We start from the raw sequence: 25,720 nt of genomic DNA, 5'->3' as shown, positions 1-25,720 counted from the left end.
TTCCGCCCTGGGTTCCCTTGTTCTCTGGCCCGGCGGCCCATTGTTGTTCCTGGAGGGGTGTGGAGGGATCCGCTTCCGCCCTCAGGCTCCTCGGGGGGTGGCCCCGATTCTCACGGCGGAGCGGCGAGAGGGGCCGTGTTTGGGGACAAACTTTTGAAGGGGACTTTAAATGGCACAAAACTGGCGTCGCCTGCAAGGAGACGCATCCGAGGGGCCGTTCCCGGGGCTTCGGACCGCCCGCCGCGACCCCAAAGGCTGGGACCTGGGAGGGCGGGCTCCGGGGGACGAGCCCCGCGACCCACGGCCACTCTGGGTTACCCTGTACGCCCTCCCCTCTCTCCAGGGCTCTGCACGCCTGCCGCCACTGCCTCCTGCCTTTGCCCCGACTCTCCCCTTTGCCCGGTGTCCTGCAGCGTGTACCGGCCTAAGGCCTCCTCCTCCAGGGAGCCTTCCGCCTTCCATTCCACCAACTGCTGTTCGTGCCAGGGGCTGGCCGCACGCAGGCCCGCGGGGTGCCGGTTCTTCCCACCCAGCCCCGTACCGCGGCCTGCCGAGTGTTTCCCCAGGGCCGCGCCTCGCGGGTGGAAGGACTCAGGCTTGAGGAGGCCACGGGGGCATCTGCTGCCGCACCTCCACCTGAACTTTTAGCGGGTCATATCTGCCAGGGAGGGGCGGAGGGGCGTCCCAAGCAGCGGTCTCGGATCCCCTCTGGGGACCAGAACCCTGAGTGGGCAGGGGCTGGAGGGCAGAGCCCAGCTGCCTGAAGCTGGGCTGCGAACGTGCCTCTGGGCCGTGGGCCTGCCCCTCACCTCCTACTGGTCCCTGTCGCTGTGGTCTCTCCTACTGGATTCCAAGTCCCCCTTAAATCCTTCTGGCAGGAAGGTGGAAGTATAAATTAATGAGAATCTCAGCAATTCCCATGGAAACAGGATGGCCCTGATCCTCCACCTGCACCGAGAGTTGAGGTTTGTGACATGTTGCAGCCTATGGGGCACACTAGGGTGGCCCTTCTGCAGCCCCTCCCTGCTGGCCTGGGTGACTCCCCTTGGAGCTCTGGCCTCTGGCTGGGCTCCCCCACCTCGTCCAGGGGCCTCCTGTGGACAGCGCCCTGAGGGGGTGGGACGGCTGGGGCCTGCCTGCCTGCTGCCGGGGGACATCTCCAGCAGTGGAGGCCTGTTCTGGGCCTCCCTCCCCACCAGGGCCGCAGTGGGTGCTCTGAAGCCCATCCTCCTTCCAGGGCTTGTCTGTGCTGATGGTTGACAACACAGTGCCTGAACCAGGTCTGGGCAGGTTCTGCCAGCCTGTTGAGGTGTGCAGGGGCATAGTGTTAACCTGAGGGCACGGCCTCATTCTTTACTTGGAACTTCTGGAGGGACACGCCTTTAAAAATTCCAGGGCAGAGTCGGGGTAGCAAAGCCTGTGTGGAAGGAGTGGTGAGCTAGGGGGTATCTGTATGGAGCCCAGCTCCCAGTGGGACCTCATCCCGGATTCATGTTCTCTCCCTGCCCTCAAGGGAGCCAGCCCAGCTGGGGGTCAGGGGAACTACCAGATTGGGCAGCAGGGGCACGTGGGAGAGGAGCCTGGTGGGAATATTCCCTGGGGGGTCAGTGGCCCTCATGAGGGTGACATGGGGGGGACTGCAGTGACCCAGAGCCTGGGCACCAGCAGCCTCTGCCCCTGCCCCACCTGGGCTCCCTGTGGCCCCCTGGGGCCAGGGCACGAGCGGGGAAGGAGTGTCTGCGCAGGGGTCTGGACGCCCTGCAGAGCTGGGGTTCAGCCCCTTGGGTGGCCCCCACACTGTTAGGTGTGATCAGCTCCTGCCCCTTTCTCTGCTTCCTGCCCTCCGATGTCCCTCTGAGTCAGCCTGCCCCTCACACCCACTTCTCTGTAAACCTCCGCCCCTGCGGCCACCCTTCCTGGAAGATAGGGGCTTGCCTACCACCCTTATCTGGTCCAGCGCTTCTTAACTCAGTTCATCTTGACTGTTATGGAAGATCCACCCTCCTGCTAGGTTAAAGGCAGCACGAGGAGTCAGCTGATCTTTCTAACGGAAGCTGCTCCGCTGGACAGGGCTGCAGGGGCTTTAATGGGGTCTGGGCCCTGGGTGGTGTGCAGAGGTGGGGGATCTGGTGGCTCTATGGAGAGGGTCTGGGTTTCAGAGCGGGTCCCAGTGCCAGCAGCCTCGGGGCTGCCTTTCGTCTGACCTGCATACACCAGTGGTGCTGTGGGGAGGGGTCACCTGTCCTGGCCACCAGTCTATGGGAGGCACCGCCCTGTGTCCCCCAGTGCCAGCCGCTGTGACCCTGGATGGCCACGGCACTGTCTCCTGGCCCTGCATGACCACCTTTCTTTTTGCTCCAAATTGGAGCATTCTTGCCATTCATTGCTGTCCTTTCCCCCTGTTTTTGCTGCCCTCCTTTAAAAGAGGAGACATAAGCCCAGAGGGGTTCTGGGAAGCCAGCAGGAGGAGGGGGCACCCTTCTCTAGGCCCCCATCAGAAGGATGGTGGGTATGCAGGGAGGCTGGCCCGTGGCCACAGTGTCAGCGTCAGCCCCACAGCTACCAGAGTCAGGGGGCATGCTGTGGGCTGGGGGAACCGGGGTGTCCACCGGGCTGAAGGCCTGGGCTGGTGACAGCGCCCTGCCGAGGCTGCAGCTGGACCAGTAGGCAGGCAGGAGGCATGCTTCTGGCATAGGGTAGGCTAGCTCCCTTTGGGAGCAGGGATGGTGAACAAAGGTCAGAGCCCCACGCTGAGTCTGCGCCCAGGCCCAGGGAGCCGGCTGCAGGAGGAGGCGGGGGGTGATGGGGCCTGGGCTGTGCCCAGGGGAGGCGGTCTGGGGGCGCGGCCTGCCCTGCCCCTCTGTGTCCCAGCCCGCAGTGGGGCCTCCTGTTCATGGGTGACTCCTCACTTTGGCTTTTGTGTTAACAGGGCCTGGACGCTCCCAGCCCTGCTCAGGCTAGTCCCCTGAGGCTTACCCTGGCAGGGGCACAGGGAAGAGGGTCAGCCTAGCCAGACCAAACTAAGTCAAGGGGGGCTATCGGGAGTGAGGGCCCTGCGTTCACATCCCAGCTGTGTGCCTGGGAAGCTAACCTAACCTCTCTGAATCTTGGTTTCCTCATCCATAGAATGAGGATAACAGGGCTTAACTTCATAGGGTCATTGTAGGGAAATGTGAGCTGACATCTGGGGCTGAAGGTAGGCTGCTCCGTGGCCGTGGTAATGTCAGCGTTTGCCATGACAGTTGGTTGGCTCCTCCGGGTGCCAGGCCTGGCGCTGGGCTCCGCTGTGCTTTCTTTTGTTCCATTCTCTCAGCTGTCCTATGGGCATCGTTCCCCATTTCACGGATGGGGAAGCTGAGGCTGAGCAAGTGTACCTGACTTGGCCAAGGTAACGCTGTCCTCTGCTTGGTCAGGGCCTTGGCTGAGGGTCCCCTCCACCTTCCACTTCAGGGCAGCCCAGGCTGCCGGGCAGCGCCCAGCCCTCCTTCCCTGAACTGGCCCGACTCCCCTGGCCCAGCAGGGTTTGGGCCTCCCGTGTTCCCGCCCTGGGACCCTCCTGTATGTTCCCTTAAGGCCCTGGTTCCCCTAACACTTTTTTATCACTTTTTTCATCATTTTTTTATGGGAATAATATTTTTTGAAATATGTTAATACACCTGTCTCATTTGCATCTCCTGCCCTGACATCTCTTCTGCTAGAAGCATCCATCTGCCTCGGGCAATCGCACTGGCAGGAGTGAACGTTCAGCTTCAGAATTCCACAAGGAGGCTTTGCAAGTATGCACCTGGCCATAGGCTTGAAAGGCAGACTTTGTTGAGAGACAAGGATTTTCTAAGTCTTTTATTTCTTAACATTTCAAGATGGAAGTGAGTGTTCTTGAACGCAGAGGTGTCTGCGAGGGGCCCAGTCCCTCTGGAACTGGGTGCAGTCTGCTCTGTGGGACAGCCTGCACCCACGGGGGAGGCCCCGGCAGGGAGCTGCGCAGTCGGGAGTTTGGTGCTGTCTGTTCTTCCAAGCCACCTTGGCTTCTTTGAGGAACAGCAGGTGCAGGTTTATTACGCTTCCCTCTCTACTTGTGTGTGAATTTAAACCTTTCTTAAACAAGAGCTAAGAAATAGAGTAAAGACTTAACAATGATTGGGTCAGACTGGAATGACCGGATGGGACCAAAGAAGGTTTTGTCTGTCACACGCTGAGGTGAGGTGTCAAGCAGACGAGAACAGCTGGAGAAATAACAAGCAGTGTTTCAGCCTTGGTCTGGATAAGGCGGCATAAACCCACTTCTCCCTACTCCTCCCTGCTAAGCAGAGCCACGAACCCTGGAAATGGCACATGAGGCACAGCCAAGGAGGGCTCTGGGAGGTGCAAGAGGAAGGCAACTGGTTTGAGACCCCAGGGCTGGAGGAACGGCACCGTGGCAGGGCCACTTACAAACCCTGGTCAACAGAGGAAAGGACCCAAGCGTGGCAGAAATAGGCCAGGACCTGAATTCTAAATCTAAACCGGTGACTGACCGCTAAAGAAGATGTGCGCCGTTGCCCCCACTCTTCAAACATAATGGGAAGAACGTCAAAGATATAATAAATAATAAAATATCACCCATCATTCCAAGAACCAGGAAAACCACAACTTGAATATGAGAAGAAAATCAATTAATAGCAAAACAGAGATGAGTCAGACGTTAGGCTCATCTGGCAAGGATTTTAATGTTGCCATCATAAATATGCTTCTACAAGTTATTACAAATTCTCTTGAAACAACTTAAAAAAATGGAAAAATCTTAGCAATGCAATAGAAGTTATAAAAACTACACCTGGAAAGTACAATAAAAGAAACCCACTTGATGGGCTCAACAGTAGAATGGAAATGACAGAGGCTAGAAAAACCAGTGAACTTGAGGACAAAACATGAGAATTCACCCAGTCTGAACAACAGAGGGAAAATAAACTAAAAACAAAACAACACAAACAAAAAAATAAGTCTCAGGGACCTGAGGAAGAACAACAAAAGATCCAACATTTGTATCATGTGTTATTGGAGTCCATTTGGAGAAAAAGTGTGGTTTGGAAGAAAAGACACAGAAGTCAGAATACCCAGGCATCCAGACTTGTAGCCGTGGCCATGAATAACTGTCTTCATTGCTCTCAGTTGTTGAAAGTAAATTCAACTCATCACCAATTGGAATGCCATGAAATTTATATTAAAAAATGGAAATGGTGAGGATTTGGAACATAAGTGAATTTAAGCCTGCAATGGTACAAGCTGTAATGTGTTTTCTAACACAGACTTTTAGCATTTCAGCAAGCAAATTTTTCTCCTTGAACTTTGTTTGCTGTCTTGCCTTTGATAGAGTTGTTCTGCACTTTGTAAAAAATCTGATGTTTTTAATGTCCAATGCTGTTTAATGTCCCAATGGCTCATCACTTAATTCTGTGTAGACTTTTGCTCCCACACATCCCAAATAGCTGTGGGTTTTATAGTCAAATTCCACCAAGGGCTGCAGCCTGGACACAAGGTTAGCCTGGACAGCTGTTCATACTTCCAGAAACACTTGCTGGCCAGCTTCTGGCATTTCTCATGGTGGTTTTTCATATCATCCCTAGAATCAGCCAGACCGTGTGACTCTGAGCCAATCCTGGTGGAACTTCTGACAAGCCTGAAGCATTAACTGTTTGTAAAATTTTTTTACAAATAAGGACAAGTTCACAAGCTAATGGCCAACAGTGGGCCTCTTACCAGCAATGTTAAGGTCCCTTTTCTGTATCACATATGATTTGTGCTTTAATGGTGATTGTGGGTGTGACTGAAGAGTGTGCTTTCTCGAGCTGGTTAAACATTACTTCCTGCTGTTTTGCTTTTAGTAACAGTTTTTATTTCTTTAGTGGGACCCTAATTCACCTTTAGTCAAGAGAATGCCTGCCCGACCCCTCATGTTGCCCCATGAGGATTCTGGAAGGAAGTGTCCCTAAGAGGAGAAGGAGAGCATCTGCCAGTCAGAGAGGGGGCCGGTGTGGGGGTGCTTATGGGGGGCAGCATGGGCCTTAGCCTCCCAGGGCAGCTGTCACAGTGCACGGCTCTAAACTCCGTGCCAGCCCTGGCACATTCGAGCAGAAGCACACATTTAGCATCTCACTGATCGTGTGTGTGGGCTGCAGGGCTTGGAGAACACACCCCAGGGTGCACTGTGCAATCTTGGGGGGTGATTGTGGCGGTGGTGATGGAAGTGGTGGTGGTAGTGAAGGTGGTGCTGGTGGTGCTGGTGCTGGTGCTGGTGGTGGTGGCGGTGATGATGGTGGCAGTGATGGCGATGGCGGTGATGGTGCTGGTGGTGGTAATGGTGGTGGTGATGGTGGTGGCAGCAATGGTGGCAGTGGCAGTGATGGTGCTGGTGGTGCTGCTGGTGGTGGTGGTGGTGGTGCTGGTGGTGGTGGCGGTGATGATGGTGGCGGTGATGGCGATGGCAGTGATGGTGGTGGTGATGGTGGTGGTGATGGTGTTGTTGGTGGTGGTGGTGATGACGGTGGTGGTGATGGCGATGGCAGTGATGGTGGTGGTGATGGTGATGGTGCTGGTGCTGGTAGTGGTGATGGTGGTGGCAGCAATGGTGGCAGTGGCAGTGATGGTGCTGGTGGTGCTGGTGGTGGTGGTGGTAATAGTGCTGGTGCTGGTGGTGGTGGTGGTGACGGTGGTGGTGGTGGCGATGGCAGTGATGGTGGTGGTGACAATGGTGGTGGTTCTGGCAAAGCAGGGACAGGTGCAGCTGGCTGTTTTCCCTTCATGTGCATGTTCCCCTTCCTGTAGTCACCCGCGATCTGGGGTGGCAGCTGCTGTCCTGTAGCCATGAGGCAGCAGGGATGAAGATGACACATGGGGCACCAGGGGAAGCCAGGTGGAGTGGTGGGGCTGGGCCCTAGTCAGACTGTTGATCTGGTGCCAACAAAAAACCTCCTCTGAGCTTGTGGTTCTGAGGAAAATCCTGGCCGGCCCAGCACTGGCCGCACCCTGGCTGCCCAGGGGGGTCTTCTGTTACGTGCAGCCAGACACGGAACGAGAGGCGCCTGATGCCAGCACCTTTTGTCCGAGCACCTGCTCTCTCTATTTGCGCAATACTCTGCTCTTCTGCAATGATTTACATTTCTCCTTTCATGTGTTTAGTGCTTTTTACACATTGCAGAGTACTTATCAGCGAATCCCGTTATACAAAGTGTTTGGAAGCCTGATTCTGTTGTTTGTTCCTTTTGGTTCTTGTTCCTGATGGCCTATTTCCTCGACGGTTTTGCAGTCTTGGCGAGTGAGCTAGGGCTTTTCCCCGGTCCTCCTCTGTGGCCTGGATTGTAAGGACTGACAGTTACTTCTGCCAGGTGCCCAGCTCAAGAAAACCGTTCATGTTAATGCTTTGCTATGTGTGGTACCTAGGCCAGGAGATACGATAAATTTGAACCCTAAACTTGTGAAGTGAGCTGAGTTTAGAAATTCTCAGGGATCATCCCCTCTACCTCACTGCCTTTGAGTTAAAACAGGTAAGCATCCTTGTTACCCCTCTTTGTGAGGTGCCATCTGCCCTTGCATCAAGTGGGGAGTTTCTTGAGACACCACCTTATGTAGGGATCCTAGCCACAGCCTGTCACCCCGTGTGGGGGGCCTCTTCTCCTGCACATGCACAGCTATGAACTCAAGCCCCAGCATGCATGAACGGACCCCATCGCCCTTCCATCGCCACTGGGCACCTGAAGCATACTACCCTTCTTACCCTCTGGTTTCCCTGTCTTTTTCCATTTTGGGTCCCTGGTATTTACCCTTGTTACTTTTTGAACTCAGCTATCCGTTTAAGATGTTTATTATATTTTATCCAGCATCTAACACAATCCCAAGTCAGGCATGTTGGGCAAAAGAATTCGGTTGCAGAACGTCCTGTGGCCACAGTCTGTAGGAGCCTTGCACCCCTGTCCCAGGGCAAGAACCGGATATCCCCCAAGAGAGAATGAAAGGTTAACTCCCTGAGGACTGGCGCGGGTCTGATTCTTTGCACCCGAATATCACTAGTTCTGCTCAATACTCTTGTGGTTGATTTTTGAATTAGGCATTAGTAGTTTGCTGCACATGCATAGGTGCCTTTCATGATGCACTGAAGTGGTTTTGTGAAGAAATATTTAATAAAGTGGGAAAATGTTGACATATTTTTAGCAAAAAACCAAAACAAAACAAGAAAGGCAACATGGGTTGCCTGGCAGTGCTGTGCAGGGCGAGTCCTGTTTGGGAAATGAAATAATGAAAGGAAAACATGGGAAAAGGCTATAATGAAAAATATTAAAAGAGATTACTTGCTAGACTGGGATTATGGGTAATTTTTATTTTTTTCTTTATACTTTTATATGTGTTTTAAGTTTTTATTTGATTAATTCATTTTCAAGTTAAAGTACATGAAATGAAATGCACCAGGCTTAGTGTGCAGCTCCATGACTGCGGACGTGTGTGCACTCACGTGACCTTCATCCCCATCAGGATATCAAACAGTCTCAGTAATTGTTCCCCCTTCACCTATTTCACTCCCCAGCCTCCTGCCCACCGCCTGCCATGGCAACCACCAGTTTGTGTCTGTGAGTCTATTTCTGTTTTGTTTGTTCATTTGTTTTGCTTTTTAAAGATTCCACATATAAGTGAAACCATATGGTATTTGTCTTTCTCTGATTGACTTATTTCACTTAGCATAATACCCTCTAGGTCCTTCCATGTTGTTGCAAATGGCAAAATTTCATTCTTTTTTATGGCCGAGTAATATTCCATATGTACCACACCTTTACTTCTTTTTCTATTCATCTTTTGATGTATGCTTAGGCTGTTTCCATATCCTGACTGCTGAAAATAATTCCATGATACACATAGGATTGTGCATTTCTTTGGGTAAATTCCCAGAAGTGCAATTACATGGTCACGTGGTAGTTCTGTTTTTAATTTTTTGAGAAACATCCACACTGCTTTCCGTAGTGGCTGCACCAATTTACACTCCCACCAACAGTGCATGAGTGTCCTATTTTTCTCCACATTCTTATCAATATTTGTTATTTCTTATCTTGTCTAAGTTTTAAAAGTAGAGACTGTGCATGACTTTTGCAATAGAACTTGTTCTAAAGGTGGCAGACAGGGCCATTGCTGTCAGAGAGACACAGTGCTCGTGCTGGACCACCTCCCGGGCTGCCTGCCCCTGACACCCCAGCTCCCCCCCCCACTCTTGTCCTGCTGGTGAGTCCCACACCCTCCCTGTACACACCTCTGTGCTGGTCCTGCTTGGGAGTTGGGACTTATGGAGGAAAAGTTGAAAAAGGAAGTAAGAACAGGACTAACAATGTTAATAATAATAGTTAACATATACAATGTTATGCATACTGTATGCCAAACACATACATACTCATTTATATGTATTATTCCTTTAATCCTTTCAACATATTATCCCAATTTTATAGATGAGAAGAGTGAGGCAAACATATAATAAAGCATTGTCTAGAAAGTGTACTGTTTTCAAATACATTATTGTATCAGTTAGAACAGTCTAGAGTTTGCTGCTATAACAAACATTTCCAAGAATCTCAGAAACTGAAAGCAACACATGTCTCCTTTGTTTCTACTTGGCCCGTGTGGATCTGCTGGGGGCCATCTTTACCTAAGGACCCAGACTACCTCTCTTGTCTCTGCTGTTGCCAAGGCAAGTCTGAAGGGACTGTGAGACCGTCCCCGACCCCAGGGGGCCAAGGACCAGGCCACCTACCCTCTGCCTGGAAAGGAGAACCTGGCTGTTTGGAGAACATCGCTAATTAACCGCCATGGTTACCTACATTGACCCTCGTGAGCTCTGACTCCCACCTTAGAGAGAATGGGGAGGGAACTTCCTAATGGAGCCCACCAGATGGAGGGGGCGTGGGGTCACTGCCCAGCTTCTAAGTCCCAGAGTTCTAGGCTGCCCCAGGGTGTGTCACTGGGAGATGGGCCTGACCGTCTTGCTCCTTCACCGATGTAAAGGTTTCCACTGATTCCCAGCCCGGAGGGGATGCAGGGGCTCAGCAGCGTCAGGAGCCAGTGTGGTCCAGCTCCACGCCCTCTGGCTCCTTGGGGCCTCCATGTCCTCACCTGTGAGCTGGGCCATCAGGCCCAGCCCCATGTTAAGGGTTCTTATGAGGACAAGACCAGACCAGCTGACCAGTGTCGAGAGCATCTGCGTGCCCGGCACTCACTGACTTGCCCACTCGCACGCCATTTGCTTGTATATCCCTCAACTTCCTTTATATCATGGAATTAGTAATAGTGGCCATACTTCTCTCAGGGCAGTTATATGCTTATGATCTAAGTGTGAAAGTGTTTTAAAAAATTAAATGTGCTTTAGAAAGTGCAAATTAAAAAAAGTGCTCAGGATAAATGTAAACATGTTGAACTTTTAGACAGTGTATCTTAGTGAATCTAACGTTTTGTGAAACGGAAGCCAAATTCAGCTGGCATTTTCACCCCTCATACAAAATCGAGCTGGAGGCAGTCACTCCAGCTGGTGTGGGAAGGGGGCTCCTGGACCTGACAGGGGAAACGCCTCTGGTCCCCGATGCTTGGCTCTCACGGGGCGGGGCGATTGCCATCCTTCTGCAACCCCCACCCCCAAATCCTCAGGTCCTAGCAGGAGGACCCCAGGAAGCCAAGGCTGCTGGCTTTGGGAATGCAGGGCTTGTAGCCCAGCTGAGGGAGGGAGGGGGAGGGGAGGGAGGCGCGCTGAACGGCGGTGGGGAGTGGTGGTGGGGCCAGTGGACTTGGGGCTGTGGCAGGTGGCCCTAGGGTGGTGGGGTCCCCAGTCCCTGCCCTGCAGCCACTTGGTTGCCCAGCTGGGTCTGGCTTCTGGGACAGCCAGGTGGCCTGTCCCCCCCCACCCCAAGGCCCCCGAGGCCCTGCTGAGTGCGGTGGTCACCATTCCTCCTGGGAGTGTACTCAGAGCACCTGCCTGCCTCCTTCCCTCCTGGGCACCCCTGGCTCCCCGAGGTCTCTCCCATCCTCCGTCCTCCATGCAGGGAGGGTCTGCACGCAGGCTCGGTCGCCTCCCATGCTGGGACAGCAGAGGCTTGGGGACCCTGAGAAGGTGCCTGCATTGCCTAGACCCCTTCTGTGTTAGCGTCATGGTGTCTGAGACTGAGAAGGTGGGTGGGGACTGGCTGGTGGGGTGGGCGCTGGTTGTGATGTATGGACCCCTCTGTGGAGAGTGGTCACCCCAACCTCAACACGTCTCACACCTCAGGAGAGGCACCTCCAGCCAGAGGGACTGGGTGGGCTGGGGCGCCATGGGAAGCTGCACCCTGGTGTTGGGCACTGCGGTGGTGCCAGGCCCTGCCTGCATCCTCACCCTGTGAGGCCGGCAGGGCTACAGCTGCCTGCCACAGCCGAGGAAGCCTGCTCTGAGAGGTGGCCCGCCCGAGGCTGCAGCCGCTGCGTTCCTAATGCAAGCCTGGGGGTCCCCCTGTGCAGGACCTGCTGGGGTGACCGGGAGTGGGGAGGGGAGGCCCTCAGGGCTGGTCTGTACTTACCACAAAGGGGAGGTGTCTTTCCGATAAAAGCCTGGACTTTCTGGAGGAGGATTCCAGGTACCCCATCCTGCTTGTCCCCGCCCTGTTTCCCCCCCCCCCCCCCCCGCTCTGCCCCGTCCCCCTCCCTCCTTCCCTTCCTTCCACAAAGCTTTAGGAGCATCTAGTCTGCTCTGGGTGCTGGGGTTTTAGTGCTGAACAAACCTGCTGCTGTCCTCGCCCTCGTGATGGCAGGGTGGATAAGCGCCAACCAGCTCATGGCAGAAGTGGGGGCGCTTTATAGTTGGGGGTGACACAGTGAGGCTGGGGGCAGGGTGAGAAGTGTGGCTGGGGGGTGCTCCTGAGGAGGAGGCTGAGCAGCCTTCGGGGAGGGAGGTGAGGAAGCTCACCTGGCCAGGAGCTGCCCGCTGAGGCCCTTGGCGCACACGGGCAGGGCAGGGCCACGTCTGAGCAAGGGAAGGAGGCCCTTGTGGCTGAGGGGGGAGGGACGAGGCCAGGCCAGGGCTGGAGGACAGTGGGGCTGGGAAGGGCTGCAGGAGGTGAGGGCCACGGGAGGACAGGCCTGGGGAACCGGCCAGCTAGTCCGCGAGCTGCGTGTGCAGCCAGCCACATCTCCTGCCCGTGTCCTCACCTGTCCTGACACTTGGAGACCCAGAGTCAGCTGGGAATCCACCTGTCCGTCATGCCCCCTGGGGAGGGGGCTCCTTCTGGGGGAGGCGTCAGGCAGACCAGGGCGCCTGCAACTTGGCACCCACCCTCTTATTCTTTAAAGGACAGCTACAGTAGCTCTGACTGTATTGATCCCCTCGCACAGAACGGGCTGAGCCCAGGCTGTCAGGCTGGCTGGGGCCTGCGGGCACTGCCACCTGCTGAGGGTCTGGTCTGCATAGAGCCCGAGCGCTTTCTCCCTGGGGCTGTGTGGGTGAGCGGTCCTCATCCCCAGACCCTGCCATCCGAGTGTGCCATCCACTGCCCAGAGGGCCAGGAGAGGTGGGCACAGAGAGGGTGGCAGAGGGAGGTGCTTTCATGGAGGGAAAAGGTGATGTTTCAGGCCAGTCCAGAATGATGAGGAGCAGAGAGCAGTCTCTGAAGCCTCCCAGGCAGAAGGAGCAATCAGTGCAAAGGTCCTGGGGCACACACAAACCTGGGGTGTTGACTGGAGCCAGTGAGGGAGAGGGTAGAAGGCAGCTCCCGGATCCTGTGGGGACTCCCTGTAGCCAGGGTAAGGGGTGTGGGTTCTCCAAACGAGGGGAGCCATGAGGGATTTCAGCAGGGGAGCAGCCCCTCTCCTCCCCTCTGCTTTCTGGTTTCTTTTCCCCTTTGAAAGGTCCTTCCTCCCGCTGTGCAGAAGCTAGGTGGGGGTGGGGAGGGCGGCCAGTAGGAGCTGTGTCCAGCCGGTCATCCCCCAGGGGAGAGGGGCCCGAGGGGTGGGGGTGAGGTTAGACAGGGCGCTCTGCGGCCCAGGGGAGGCGTGCAGGCAGGCAGCTCCCGGCTGATTCGTCCACAGATGCCCACCTGCCAGTCTCCGTCTGGGGCACAGAGATGAAAGGAACCTCAGTGGGAGCCTCACGTGAGCAGTCGGCGAGCAGCTGCCTCTGGCGGTGGCTGGGGTCCTGTGTCTGGGGCTTGGGGCACCATCTGGGCTGCTGTGCCGGTCAGAGTCCCATGGGCAGACCTGGGCAGCCGCAAAGAGGATGCTGAATCTGGGGAGGGGCACCCCGGGTGTCACCCAGCTACAGTGGCCCAGCGGGGAGGGCGCTGGTGGCTCAAGGCCCTGGCCTCCCTTTTCCGGGTCTCTGGCTGCGTTCCGCTGGCTGAAGGTGAGGGGAGCTCGCTAGGACCGTCTGGTGGGCAGGGAGGGCAGTCAGGGGAGGCAGAAGGAGAGGCTGGCCCTGCCCAACATCTGCCCGCCACCACTGGCCCCCACTCGGCCCTTCCCTGCAGCCCTGCTCTCTCTCAGCGTGAGCCTGGGTGGGGGTAGACTCCTGGCTTCTGCGTTTACACATTTGAGGCCTGGAGAGAGAGGGTAGGAGCAGGGGCTCTGGGTGCTGGGCCGGCCCCGGGGGTGCTGTGGTTGGGTGGGGCCCCTCTCAGAGAGTGGGCCTCCTGTGGGTTCAGCGCCAATGCCCAACCAGCTGCGATGGGTCTGGGCAAATCCACCCTCACCCTCAGGCTTTGCACGTGCCCCCACCAGGCCTGCCCTGGGCCACCCCCGACCCTGGCACCCTGCTGTGACTGCCCGTCGCTTCCTCTCTTCTTGGCATTTTCTGTTTTTGTTTCTCCCCAAGAATATCTTGACATGAACCTGCCATGTTTTGGGAGCACCCTTGGCCTTGATGTCAGGCCCACTTCCTGTGTCCCGGTGGACCTCCCAGGAGCCCGTGGGGTATGAGGTGGGGTCTGAGGCTGGGGAAGGCAGCCCTTGGTGGGAAGGCCCGGGCTGGGGGCTGCATTTGTTGAGTGTCTGATCCATAAAGGGTGTGGGGCCCTCCGCACAGGTTATTTCACCGAGTCCTCACCTCTCCCTGGTGTTACAGATAAAACAACACAAGGTGAGCACCAGCAGAATTCTCTAGCCATCTGGCCAGTGGTGAAGGGGTGGGAATTCACAGGCAGATCACGTCAGGCTGCGTGTCCCTGGCCCTGCAGGCCCATGGGGATGGACACCCAGAGGCCGCCCGGGCTGCCCTGGCCTGTTCCACATCAGCCCACGTGCACAGGTGTGCACACACGCTCGCCCTACCCTCTCGTTCGTGTTCATGCACGCGGTCGCCACGGGCTCCCCATGTGGACCCGCACCACACGAGGCTCTGTTTTCTGGGTGCACAGCCTGCTTCCAGCCACACCCCTGTCTCAGGTCCTTGCCCAGCAGCCCGTGCGCTCTTCTTCGGGGCCTGTTCCTCTCTCTGCTCCTCCGAGCGGCTGGCAGCAGTGGGGAGTGCGGATTCGGAGCGCAGACGTAAAGAGAGATTTTTCCTATTTCGAATCGTGTCCAAGCCATTGTCTGCGAGACAGCCCTGCGGCCACTGCATGTTTCACAGCTAGTACCTTGCCAAGAAAAAGAGGGACCTCTGCCAGCCGTGGGGGGGGAGGAAGGGTCCAGGGAACGGAGCGGCAGGGCAGGCCGGCCGCGGCGGGTCCGGGGGCCTCCTGGGGGAGCGGTGTCTGCACGTGGGGGGGCAGATGAGCCTGGCGGGTGGGGCGGGCAGGCGGTGGCCTCCTGCCCCAGGCTCCAGCCCATGGCTCATGCTCCAGGCTCTCTGCGGTGCAGCTGGGAGCTGTGCTCCTGCAGCCCTTCGACGCCTCAGTCCTTCTTTTCTTTCAATTTCTTAAAACAATTGTTTTGGTTCTGTGAACAGGCAGAGTTGTTCACAACACGGCTCAAATGCCAAGAGCTGTAGAAGGCTCTGGGTAAAGACTCCCTCTTGCCCCGTCCCCGCCACCTGCCTTCCTACCCGTGGCAGCTGGTATCGCGTGCTTCTTGCATGTCCTTCCAGAGATGTTTTGTGAATATTCTAGGAAATGTGTATACATTCCCCTTTCCCCCATTTTTGCCAAAAAGAAAGTGCACTTTTATATACTGTTCTCACGTTGCCTTTTTCACCCGGCGGTGCTGTGGTGGCGCCCACTGTGTGTCGGGGCATGGCGAGGTCCCCTGCTGGCTTTTGGAGCTCTGCCATGGTTCGCCACGGGGAGGGATCACAGCTCACCGTGCCTGGGGTGCGTCCATCCCGACCCCATCATACGTGTCCCGCCACGTGCCCAGCGCAGTGCCCAGGTTGGGAAGGAGGAAGGAGGCGGAGGCCACTGGTTTTAAATCTCGTGAAGAAGCGCAGGGTTGGCCGCAGTGCATTGGTTCTCGTGGCACTGTGTGGAAAGGACCCCAGGCCCGACAGGACGCAGCCGGGATGGCCACAGGACCTGGGTTGGCCTGGGGTTGACCCGCTCCCCTGAGAGCCACTGTTGTCATGCTAAAGGGGTGTTTTTATAGGCTGTCTACAGTTTTAATAAATTATACTTAAAAATTTAAGGCACATGCATCATGTCCACCCTCTTGACCCCTCTGTCCCTGTGGGGTTGGGACTGTCCCTGCCTAGCCCCTCTATGCCCAGCTCTGTTGGCAGGCTTCGTGGCCACCTGGACAGTCCGCACTGATGGGTCTCCCATGTTCAGATTTTAATTCCACCACCCTTCCCGGTCCAACCAAGTCACCAGGGCTGTGGGACCATTTCAGTACCCCCTGGACCCCGCAAGGAGAACCAGCCATCTGGTGTCTTGTCTCTAGGGCTCTCTGTTTTCCAAAGCAGAGGAAAGGGAGGAAACCACGATTTAATGAGCATCTACAGTGCACCAAAGTGAAGGGAAAATAAGGTCTGAGTTATAGGGTAGCATCCGTGGTAAACTGGTATTCAGAAATCATGTCACAAAGTCTGACACAATTACTGAAATTGCGTAGCAAATTTGAAATTGGATTTCTTGGTGGCCAAAATAGTTCAGCTTAGAAAATTTAGGCCCATGAATATCTGCATTCCTGACTCATGACCAAGCTGGAGAAGCAGTAGCAAAGGAAAGGGTTTTTAATAAGGACTGCTGGGGTTATTGAGTGTGCAAAGGGAAAAACAAACAGATCCTTGACCCCCATCTCACACCGGACACAAAATAATCAACTCTGTGGATTCAGATATAACGTGGCTTTAGAAGATGAGATGGGTGCACCTCAGGGGCAACTAGAGAAGCAGAGCCAGTAGGTGACGGTGTGTGTGTGTGTGCGTGTGTGTGTGTGTGCGTGCGTGTGTGTGCGTGCGTGTGTGTGTGCGCGCGTGTGTGTGTGTGCGTATGTGTGTGTGCGTGTGTGTGTATGTGTGTGTGTGCGTGTGTGTGTGCGTGTGTGTATGTGCGTGTGCGTGTGCGTGTGTGTGTGTGTGTGTGTGTGTGTGTGTGTGTGTGTGTGTGGCGTCACTGCATGACTTCCAGTTGTGGAGACCGGCTAAGCAGGTCTGAAGTCTGCAGGGCAGGCTGTCAGGAAGGAAGACCCAGTGGCTGTGGGGGTCTGGCTCCGGGACTGACAGTCCTTTTGAAAGGCCGTCCAGCTGACTGAGTCAGGCCCACCCAGGATAATCTCCCCTCGGATCTTAAAGGCCAGTGATGTGGGACAACTGTGAATCACATCTGTGAAATCCCTCCCCAGCAGTACCTAGGCCTGTGTTTGAGGAACTGGGAGAAGGTGTGTGCATGCCCCTGGGGGCTGCCTGCTGTCTGTCCCCCAGCTCTCAGGCAAGAACACCCCTTGTCACCCCACGGGCCCATCAACTGAAGGAGTAACTGGAAGGGGCATTCTGGGAACTATAGTTCAGCCCAGTCAAGTTGACAAATCAAAAAACCATCATAATAAGAAAACAAGACTATCAGAAAGTCACCATCATGCCTTCAGAGTAAGGAGAGTCTTTTTAAACAGGATATAAGAAGGACAAGCCACAAAGACAAAGCCTGATAAATTAGGCTACATTAAAATTAAGGATGTTTGCTCATTAAAGATACCATTGAGAGTGTGCAAAAGCAAGCTAAGAGCTGGGGAAGCTATTAGCAGCACATGAAAGAGACAGGGAGCTCCTTCCAGAATATATAAAGAGCTCTTACAAGCCAACAAGGAAACACAGACACCACGATTGAATATTGGAAGAGTTCATCCCAGTGGCCAGTAAACAGATGAAAAGGTGTTCAATATTAGAGAAAGGCAAACTAAAACCACAGTGAAATACTTCTAGTAGTTTCAAAATATGTCCAAAAATTCTCTAATACTCCTCTTTTCAATAGGTGGAACTTAATTCCCGTGCCCGTGAGCATGTGTTGGACTTAAGTGACTCATTTTATGGATGGAATGTGGTAAAGGCAATCACTGGGTCATAACAGACAATGTGGCCTTTCTCTCTTGGACCTGCTGCCATGTCATGGGCACCGTCAGGCAGCCCTATGGAGAGGCACACGTGGTGAGGCACTGAGCCCGTTGCCACCATGTGAAGACACCATCTCAGAGGCAGATCCTCCAGACTCGGTCAAGCCTTTGGACAACCACAACCCTGGCTGACATCTTGTCGGCAACCTTGTGGGAGACTTGAAACTGCTGCTGCCCAGATAAGTCACTTCTGGCTTCCTGACCCACAGGAACTTTGAGACTAAAAATGTTTTCCATTTTAGGGTAATTTGTTATGCAGCAATAGATAACTAACATAGCACCTTTACTCGCCATTAAAAAGACTAACAATGGCAAGTGTCGATGAGCATGTGGAGCTACTGGAACCCTCACCACTACTGGTGGGAGTGTAAACTGGTACAACCATTTTGGAAAACAATTTGGTATTATTTCTATTTCCATTGTTTTCTATATAACTGAAGGCTTCCATTTCCAATGACCCATCCCCAGTGACCCAGCAATTCTACCCACAAGAATATACCCAGCAGAGGTGTACACGTGCGCATCAGGATACATACACAGAATGTTCCTAACAGCATGATTAGTAATGGCCCCAAACAGGAAATGGATCCAAAAAATCAGCTCACAATGCATTCATACAATGGAATGCTGGGAGCTCTGAAAGTTAATGAATTGTCACTGCATGCGATAAATCACATGAATAGGTCTCATAAGCATTAAATTTGAGTGACAGAAGCCTGACACAAGAGTACAAATCATGCAATATCCCTTAAATGAAGTGACCTTTGGTGAGGTGGAGGCCTTGGGGGCTTCTGGGGAGTCAGCGATGTTTTACTTCTGAACCTGCATCGTGGTTATGTGATATTCAGTATGTTTTCTGCACATTTTTTTGTTTTGTGCTTTTTTCTGTGTGAGTGTATACTTTAAAGAAGATTAACAAAACCCTGACAAATCAGCAACACAATAACCACGAAACCCTGGTTTCACGGGCCTGTCTCAACAGCTCTAACACGTGGCTCAGCAGACAACCTGACGGCCCAAACCACCAGCTGGGCCTGCGGCTCTCCTGTGGGTGTGACCCCTAGGAGCCCATGGAATGTGTGTTCTTGGGCGTCCCCCATGAGTAACTGTCCTGTGAGTAAAGCTGGAGAACAGAGTTTGAGGTGTGTTCTCTGGCAAGGGCCCGAACCTTACTACTGCTCCCGGCTTGGCTGGCTAGAGGCGATGGGCTCACTTCAGAGACTGAATGCGTGAGGGTGGAGTTGATGTCATCTTATGAAGTCCTGGGCTGTCAGCCTGCTTGGACAGGAGCTGCCCAGGGTGTCCCTGCTGACTGGCCCGATGTTCCCAGGTTGGGCACTCCCACTCTGTGGACAAGGGGGTCTGAAAGCTCACCACCGTGGACCATGAGTGTGGGTTTTTTAGGCTCGACATTTCCAAAGCTGGAGTTACCGATTTCCCCAAGGCCAATGAGACATCTCAATATGCACGCCCCGTCATGTATTTAGAGTAGAATTAAGGTTGTGGAATGAGCTGAGGTGATGCCACTTGTGTGTCAATCATGGCTCCAGTCACCTTCCATGTCCCTCTGCTTGTGGAAGCAGTGCAAGCTGCTGTGGCCCAGGGGAGGCCATTGCTTGTACCACATGGGCATCTGACCATACAGGCTGGCCGGGACCTGCAGAAGGGGGGCTGGCGGTCCAGTGAGCCAGTCTGATGTGGTCCCTCTGTAGTCCCTGCTCCTCCAGAGCCAGATGGGGGCAGCCCTGAGGCAGGAAGGCTCCGGAAACTTGTGCAAGAGCTCGGGGCTTTCTTTCTTCTCGGAAGCTGGGGGACATCTGGCCCTGCACACAGCTCTCCCAGGCTGTTCCTGGCCCCGGGGACCCAGGCAGTGATGGTCAGGCCTCATTCCCATCTATGCCCAAGACAAAGCAGACTGCCTCCCTGGCAGGGGAATACGGCAGAAAGCAGGGCATCAGAAAGGAGAATTCTGTTCCTAAGAAAGGGGAAATCTACTCTAATTGTCTTAAACAATAGGGATTGTCTTAAAAAACTGTGATAACAATTCACATACCATAAAGCTCACCATTTTGAAGTGTGCAATTCAGTGGGTTTTGGTATTTTCACAGAACTGTGCAACTATCACCTTAAAGAGAAGAACACTTCATCACCCCTAAAAGGAGCCCTGTGCCCATAGGAGTCACTTCCCCCTCCTTTCTTCCTTAGCCCCGGACAACTATGAACCTACTTTCTCTTTGGATTTGTCTGTTCTGGGTGCTTCATGTAAAATGGAAGCCTTCTGTGTCCAGCTTCAGTCACTAAGCATTAGATTCTTGAGGTTCATACATGCTGTGGCATGTATCAGTACTTCATTCCTTTTCACTACTGAATACTATTCCATTGTATGGATAAACCACATGTTCATTCATTCATCAGTTGATGGACATTTGGGTTGTTTTCACTTTTTGGCTATTATAAATAATTCTACTATGAACATTTTTATACGAGTATTTGTGTGGACATGTTTTCATTTTTCTTGGGTGTATACCTATGCATGGAATTGCTCAGTCAAGAGGTAAATCTGTTTAGCTTTTTGAAGAACTGTCAGACTTTTTCAAAGTGGCCGCCTCATTTGACATTCCTACCATCAGTGCATGAAGGTTCCAATCTCTCCACATCCTCACCAACACTTGTTATTGTCCATCTGTTTGATTAGAAGCGACCTAGTGGGTGTGAAGTGATATTTCATTGTGATTTTGATTTGCATTTCCCTAATGACTAGTGATATTGGGCTTCTTCTCATGCACTTATTGGCAGGATTTGTGTATTTTTTTTGAAGAAATTTGTATTTGAAGAAGATTTGTATATCTTCTTTGAAGAAATGTTGATTCAAATCCTTTGTTCATTTTTAAATTAGGTTGTCTTTATATTCTGGGCCGATACCATAGACCAGTATCCTTACCAGTTATATGAGTTATGAATACTTTCTCCTATTCTGTGGGTTATCTTTTCACAGTATTGGTGGTGTCCTTAGATGTACAAAATATTTAATTTTGATGAAGTCCAGTTTACTTATTTTTTTCCTTTGGTTGTTTTTGGTTTAGGTGTCCTATCTAAGAAGCTGTTGCCTAATCCAAGGTCATGAAGATTCACACCTATTTTCTTCTAAGACCTTTGTAATTTTAGCTCTTACATTTAAGGCTTCGATCATTTTAAGTTAATTTTTGCATATGGGATGAGGTAGGGGTCCAAATCAGTTCTTTTGCATGTGGATATCCAGTTGTCCAAGTACCATTTGTTGGACTGTCTTGGCATCCTTGTTGAAACTCCATCGACCGTAGATGTAGGAGTTAATTTCTGAAATCTCGATTCTGTTGTGTTGATCCATATACGTATTCCTACCCCAGTAACATACAGTCTTGATTACTGTAGTTTGTAGTAAGTTTTGAAATTGGCTTTGAGTCGTCCACATTCATCCCTTTTCGAGATTGTTTTGGCTATTCTGAGCTCCTTGCATTTCCATATGAATTCTAGGATCAATTTGTTCATTTCTGTGAAAAAGGAGTTGGAATTTTGATAGGGATCGCATTGAATCTGTAGAGAAATTTGGGGAATATTGACATTTAATGATTTTAAGTCTTAAGATCTATGAATGCCGGATGCCTTTCCATATACATAGGTCTTCTTTCAACAATATTGTGTAGTTTTCAATGTATAAGTCTTACATTTTTGTTAAATTTATTCCTAAATATTTTATTTTTTTGTGCTGTTGTTAATAGTTCTGCTCGCCATCACCTGCCTACTGCTTGGAGCAGCCAGCCAGGTCTCAGGTCATGAAGCACGTTCATAATCTATTCCTGAAGGTGGTTCCCCCCACCCCCAATGCCAGACCAGTTTCTGGGGAGCTCATCAGGGTCATGTGTCTTTCCATGCGGGGGCCAGTGTCAGGGAGGCCCTCTGGACGAGCTGATTCAGAAGAGCTCTTGTGGGGGGAAAAGGAGGAGTTTGCAGGGTGTTGGGAGGAGCGGGGCTTGATGAGGGTCCCCTCCCCACCCCCTGTGTCTGCTCCTGGGGTCCGGAGGCCGGCCTGGGCGGGGTCCCTCCTGAAGATCATGCCGTGGGGTGGGACACTTGAGGCAGTATTATCAGGGGTGACAGGGGCCCCCGTTCCTCCTGGGATCTGGCCTGCTGCACATACGGGCAGCTGTGAGGGTGTGCACAGGAAATCCCCAGGCCAGACACACGCTCCCTGTCTCTGGGAGGGCTGGGGGCTGGGCTTGCATCCTGGCCCCACTCTGTGAGTCTCAGGAGGCCTGGGGAAGCAGGCAGAGGCTGAGACAGGGGTGCATTTTTGGAATTCCAAGCATGTCTGCTTCCTTTACAGGCCTGGCTCAGCCAGGAAGTCAGGGATTGTGCGGAGCAGTAGGCTCCAGGCTCCTGGTTAGTCCCACCCCAAGGGCCTGGGGGCAGGGTCTTCCTAAAATGCTGCCAGATGAAAGCTGCTGCCCCCTGCCAGGCCTTCCCAGCCCTCCCCCAGCCTCTCTGGGGCCTCTCCCAGCTGGGGAAATGGGTGGGGGGAGACTGTGCCCTGGGTCACGTGGCATACAAAAATGCCACAGAAAATGGTATCACTTGATTTTGGAACAAAGTATCACAGGGCATTCTTTTAAAACAGGGTTAAGTGGGACATCATATCAAAAAGTTAAATGTAAACATTTTTGTAGAAAGCTCAGTTTTACTTTATTCTTAAACTTCATTTTGATTACTCCTGTGCAAAGATCAAGTTTGAGTGCGTGCCTGTGTGTGTGACGTTAGTGACAGAGTGACATCTGGCTCTTGTGACATGATCATAAAAGGGTCAGTTTTGAAAAGAAAAACCTGCCAGTTCATCAGTTTCACTGGGCCCCCTGTGAGCCTGGGGGCCGGCTGGTGGCCTGGGGCCCACTCTTCTTGCTATGGGGGGGTCCTGCTCTTCAGCTTCTCACCCTGCTGAACCCCCTTTACAAGGGTTCAGGGCGTGAGGGCGGCAGGTCTCCACGAACTCTCCTTGACTTTGCCACAACCTGCATATTTCTTGCAAGATGTGCCATTTCCATCCGCTAAGCCTCAGTAGGGTGGGTCAGTGCTGACGGGCAGCGGGACAGGCTGGGGTAGGACATTGTGGAAGTCTGCATGTGGTCACAGAGGTCCTTTGTCGGAGGGTTTTCCTGAAACATGACCCTGGTGTTTGTGCCCACCCTGGGGAAGCAGGTGCTGGTTCCTGAGGGGGCCTCTAGGATTCCACGGTGCCTGGCCCAGCTGGCTCCCAGGCTGGCGACCAGGCTGGAGTGGCCCTCCCCCACGGAGCCCTCCCCTCCTCCCAACAGGTCAGCCCTGGGCTGGAGTCTCCCACGGCCCGGGCCCCCTGTGAAGGCCGCTCTCTGTGCAGCTGGCCCCAGGCAGCGCCCTTGGTGGGGGAACCCTGACGCCCCCCACCTGCTTGGTGGGCCTGCGGATGGTCGCGTGCAGCTGAGGCGGAGCGTGCATGCTGCGTCAGGGCCTGCCCGCTCTGCCGGGCGCACGTCCCCAGAGGGGCTCTCATGGTTCCTTTGCTGGCCTCGGACTGCTGCCTGCCTGACCCGGCCCTGCTGCAGCCACACCTCTCCCAGGGGCCCCAGACTCTGGTGACCGCCCTCTTCCTTTGCCAGTGGACTCTCTTGGCCTCGCTGGAGTCACGGCTCGGCGTCTGTGGGACACTGCATGCCCCGACTCCGCCCCCTTCCTGGCCAGGTTCATGAGTTTTTCCTGCTAGCCTTGGCCTGGCGGGGGTGGCTGGGGGGTCCCTTGGATCTATCCCTCCCCTGCACCTTTGAGAACTGTATTGGTTATGTATCACTGGGTAAAAAGGCACCCCAAGATTAGGTCATTTAAACATAACAGTCATTTGTCTTCCTCATGAATCTTCAATTTGGGCTGCTCCTGGCATTAGCCGGGGGGCCCCTTCCAGGACGGGGCGCTCACACAGCACACTGGTGCTGGCTGTCTGCTGGGAGTGCGGGCTGTGGCCTGGGGTCTCAGCTCCTCTCCATGGGCGGCTCGGGCTTCTTTAAACCAGGGCAGCTGCGTTCCAAAAATGAGCGTCTCCAGAAAACAAGGTGGGGGACTTGCAAGTCCCATCACATCACGTCCATGTCTTGCTATGGATTGAGACAGGCACAGTCTCGCCCAGGTGCAGGGGCCGGGGACCCTGCTCCTCCTCACGGAGGGATGAGTGGCGGGCTTCTAGAAGAGCATGCGGGAGGGGAAATACCGTTGAGGCCAGTTTTGGGATGTAAGACCCGTCACCCGAATGAAGATGTGGTGGGCAGCTCTGAGGTGGCCCCCAGAGCCCCGCTCCGGGGATTTGTGCTTTGTGCCAACCCCTCTTGAATGTGGGCTACGCTTATTGACTCCCTTCTGGTGAGCAGCACACAGCAGAAGGAATGAGTGTGAAGTTAGATTCCAGAAGGCTGCGGCTTCTGTCTAGGATGCTTTTGGTGTTGCTCATCCTGGTGGACACTAGCTGCTGTGTCCTGAGAGGAGAAGCCACGTGGCAAGGGACCACGGCCTGTTGGAACTGTGAGGCAGCCTGGAGCAGACTGTCAGCCCAGCCTTCAGATGAGCCTGCAGCCCTGGACAGCTTGGCTGCATCCTCACGAGGGACCCCTCGCAGAGGCCTGCCTGCCCATGCTGACCCGCGGAAGCCGTGGGGTGATAGATGCGTGTTGTTTGCAGCTGCTAATATGGGGTAATTGGCTACACAGCAGTAGATAACACAAATGCTTTTGCCATAAAAATAGCTTAAACCCATGGTGCACCCATGTGTCCTTTCAACCTGGAAAATATGAGGGCCATTTCCTCTCCTGAGGTTTTTGCCTGCCCTGTGGCTCCCAGCAAACCATGGATCAGAGTGACAGGGGCCAGAGATAGCTTGAAGGAAGAAAGCATTGTTTTGGTGAAAACGTCTCTGCCTCGGGAAGGTGTTTTAGCCCAGCTCCCCGCCCACCACCAAAGTCTGCGATCCATTCATGAGCTCCACCCACCTACTGGGCACCATCCTGAGGCCCCTGGTGCTGTGGCTGGTCCCACATTTTTCCAGCCCCAGTGGGGAGACAGATGAGCCCCCAGGGGCAGGCCAGGGCTGGAGGAGGGAGGGTGCCGCACGTCCTTCCTGGGAGCAGCCACAGAAGAGGGGCGTCTGGGTGGGCCTGCAAGTTGGCACAGGTGTGCTGAGAGGCTGGGCAAGGGACCTTCAGGCTTGAGGGTGGGGAGGACTCCCCGCTGGCTGCCTGGCTGAGGCGGGTGGCTGAGACTTTCCCAGGGAGCCGCCCTCCACAGCAGGGGAGAAGTGCCTGCAGTAAAGGTGTCGGCAGCCATCCAGGTCTGGACGCTGTGGGCCAGTCAGGACACAGCAGGCTCTCCAACCCGGCCGCCTGCCCAGAGGATGCTCTGCACACTGGCGGGGGCTGGTCGTGAAACCCCTCCCCTGCTAGGGGAAGCCCAGGCCCCGCTCCAGCACCAGTGCCCCCCAGCCCCCACCACTGTGGCTCCTGCTGGGCTGCCTGACCCTGAAACCCCACATACCTGGGGCGGCTGGCTCTCAGGTGCCCTTTGCAGATGCTCCGTCCTGGGGGGCTCCTTCCTCCCCACTGCTGCCTGTGCACCCCTCCCTCTGAGGTGGAGGCATGCCCCCTGGTGTTTCCCTTCCAGGAGGTGCCTCCCCTGCGGACCCCCTCCAGGTTCCCTCCCTCTCTGGTGTGCTCTCTGACCCGACCCAGGGCTCCCAGGGCTTCTCAGCTGGTGCTCACTGGCTGTGGGGCCCTGGTGAGGCCTACCTAGCCCACTCCTGTGTCCTGAGGTCCCAGCTCTGATGCGCAGACACCCCGACACAAAGCCCGCCGCTGACTCACGTTGAGACACCTTTTGGGAAGTGTTCTGGGAACTGAAGCCGGCCAGAACTGAGACAGGCCGAGGCCCACCCCACCCTGCCCGCAGTAGGCATCCTGGCCACCCCAGCTCCTTTGTCACACTTCTGTATCTGAGTCACACCTATTCTGCTGACAGAGACTCCAAATTTTGTCAGTCACCAAAGTCCACACGCCTGGGGCCTCCTGGAGGAACATTAGTTAATGTTTGGAAAGATTCCAGGGGCCCCTGTGGAAGGTGCTCCATGTAGAAGATATTCTTTTAAAAACTGATTTTAGACCCCTCCTGAGGCCTC

General features: G+C 54.2%; 1 protein-coding gene across 7 annotated transcripts in view; it reads left to right on the top strand.

The window, feature by feature from the left end:
- The window catches only part of LOC108384910 (uncharacterized), a 97,756-nt gene that overhangs the window by 7,675 nt on the left and 64,361 nt on the right, over positions 1-25,720 (top strand). For 3 of the 7 annotated variants that reach the window (XM_073241611.1, XM_073241614.1, XM_073241612.1), the window contains exon 3: positions 3,699-8,596. The exons of 3 other annotated variants lie outside the window; for them this stretch is intronic. In XM_073241611.1, coding sequence (XP_073097712.1) covers positions 6,218-6,838 — 621 coding nt within the window. In that variant the 5' untranslated portion in view covers positions 3,699-6,217 and the 3' untranslated portion in view covers positions 6,839-8,596. Of the gene's footprint in view, positions 1-3,698; positions 8,597-17,363; positions 21,139-25,720 lie in introns of those variants that run through there. One more of the 7 variants, XR_012133434.1, reaches the window with a different exon arrangement.

The sequence above is a fragment of the Manis javanica genome, chromosome 7 (assembly GCF_040802235.1).
Source record: "Manis javanica isolate MJ-LG chromosome 7, MJ_LKY, whole genome shotgun sequence".
Lineage (NCBI taxonomy): Eukaryota > Metazoa > Chordata > Mammalia > Pholidota > Manidae > Manis > Manis javanica.
This window is presented reverse-complemented; position numbering and strand designations above follow the sequence as displayed.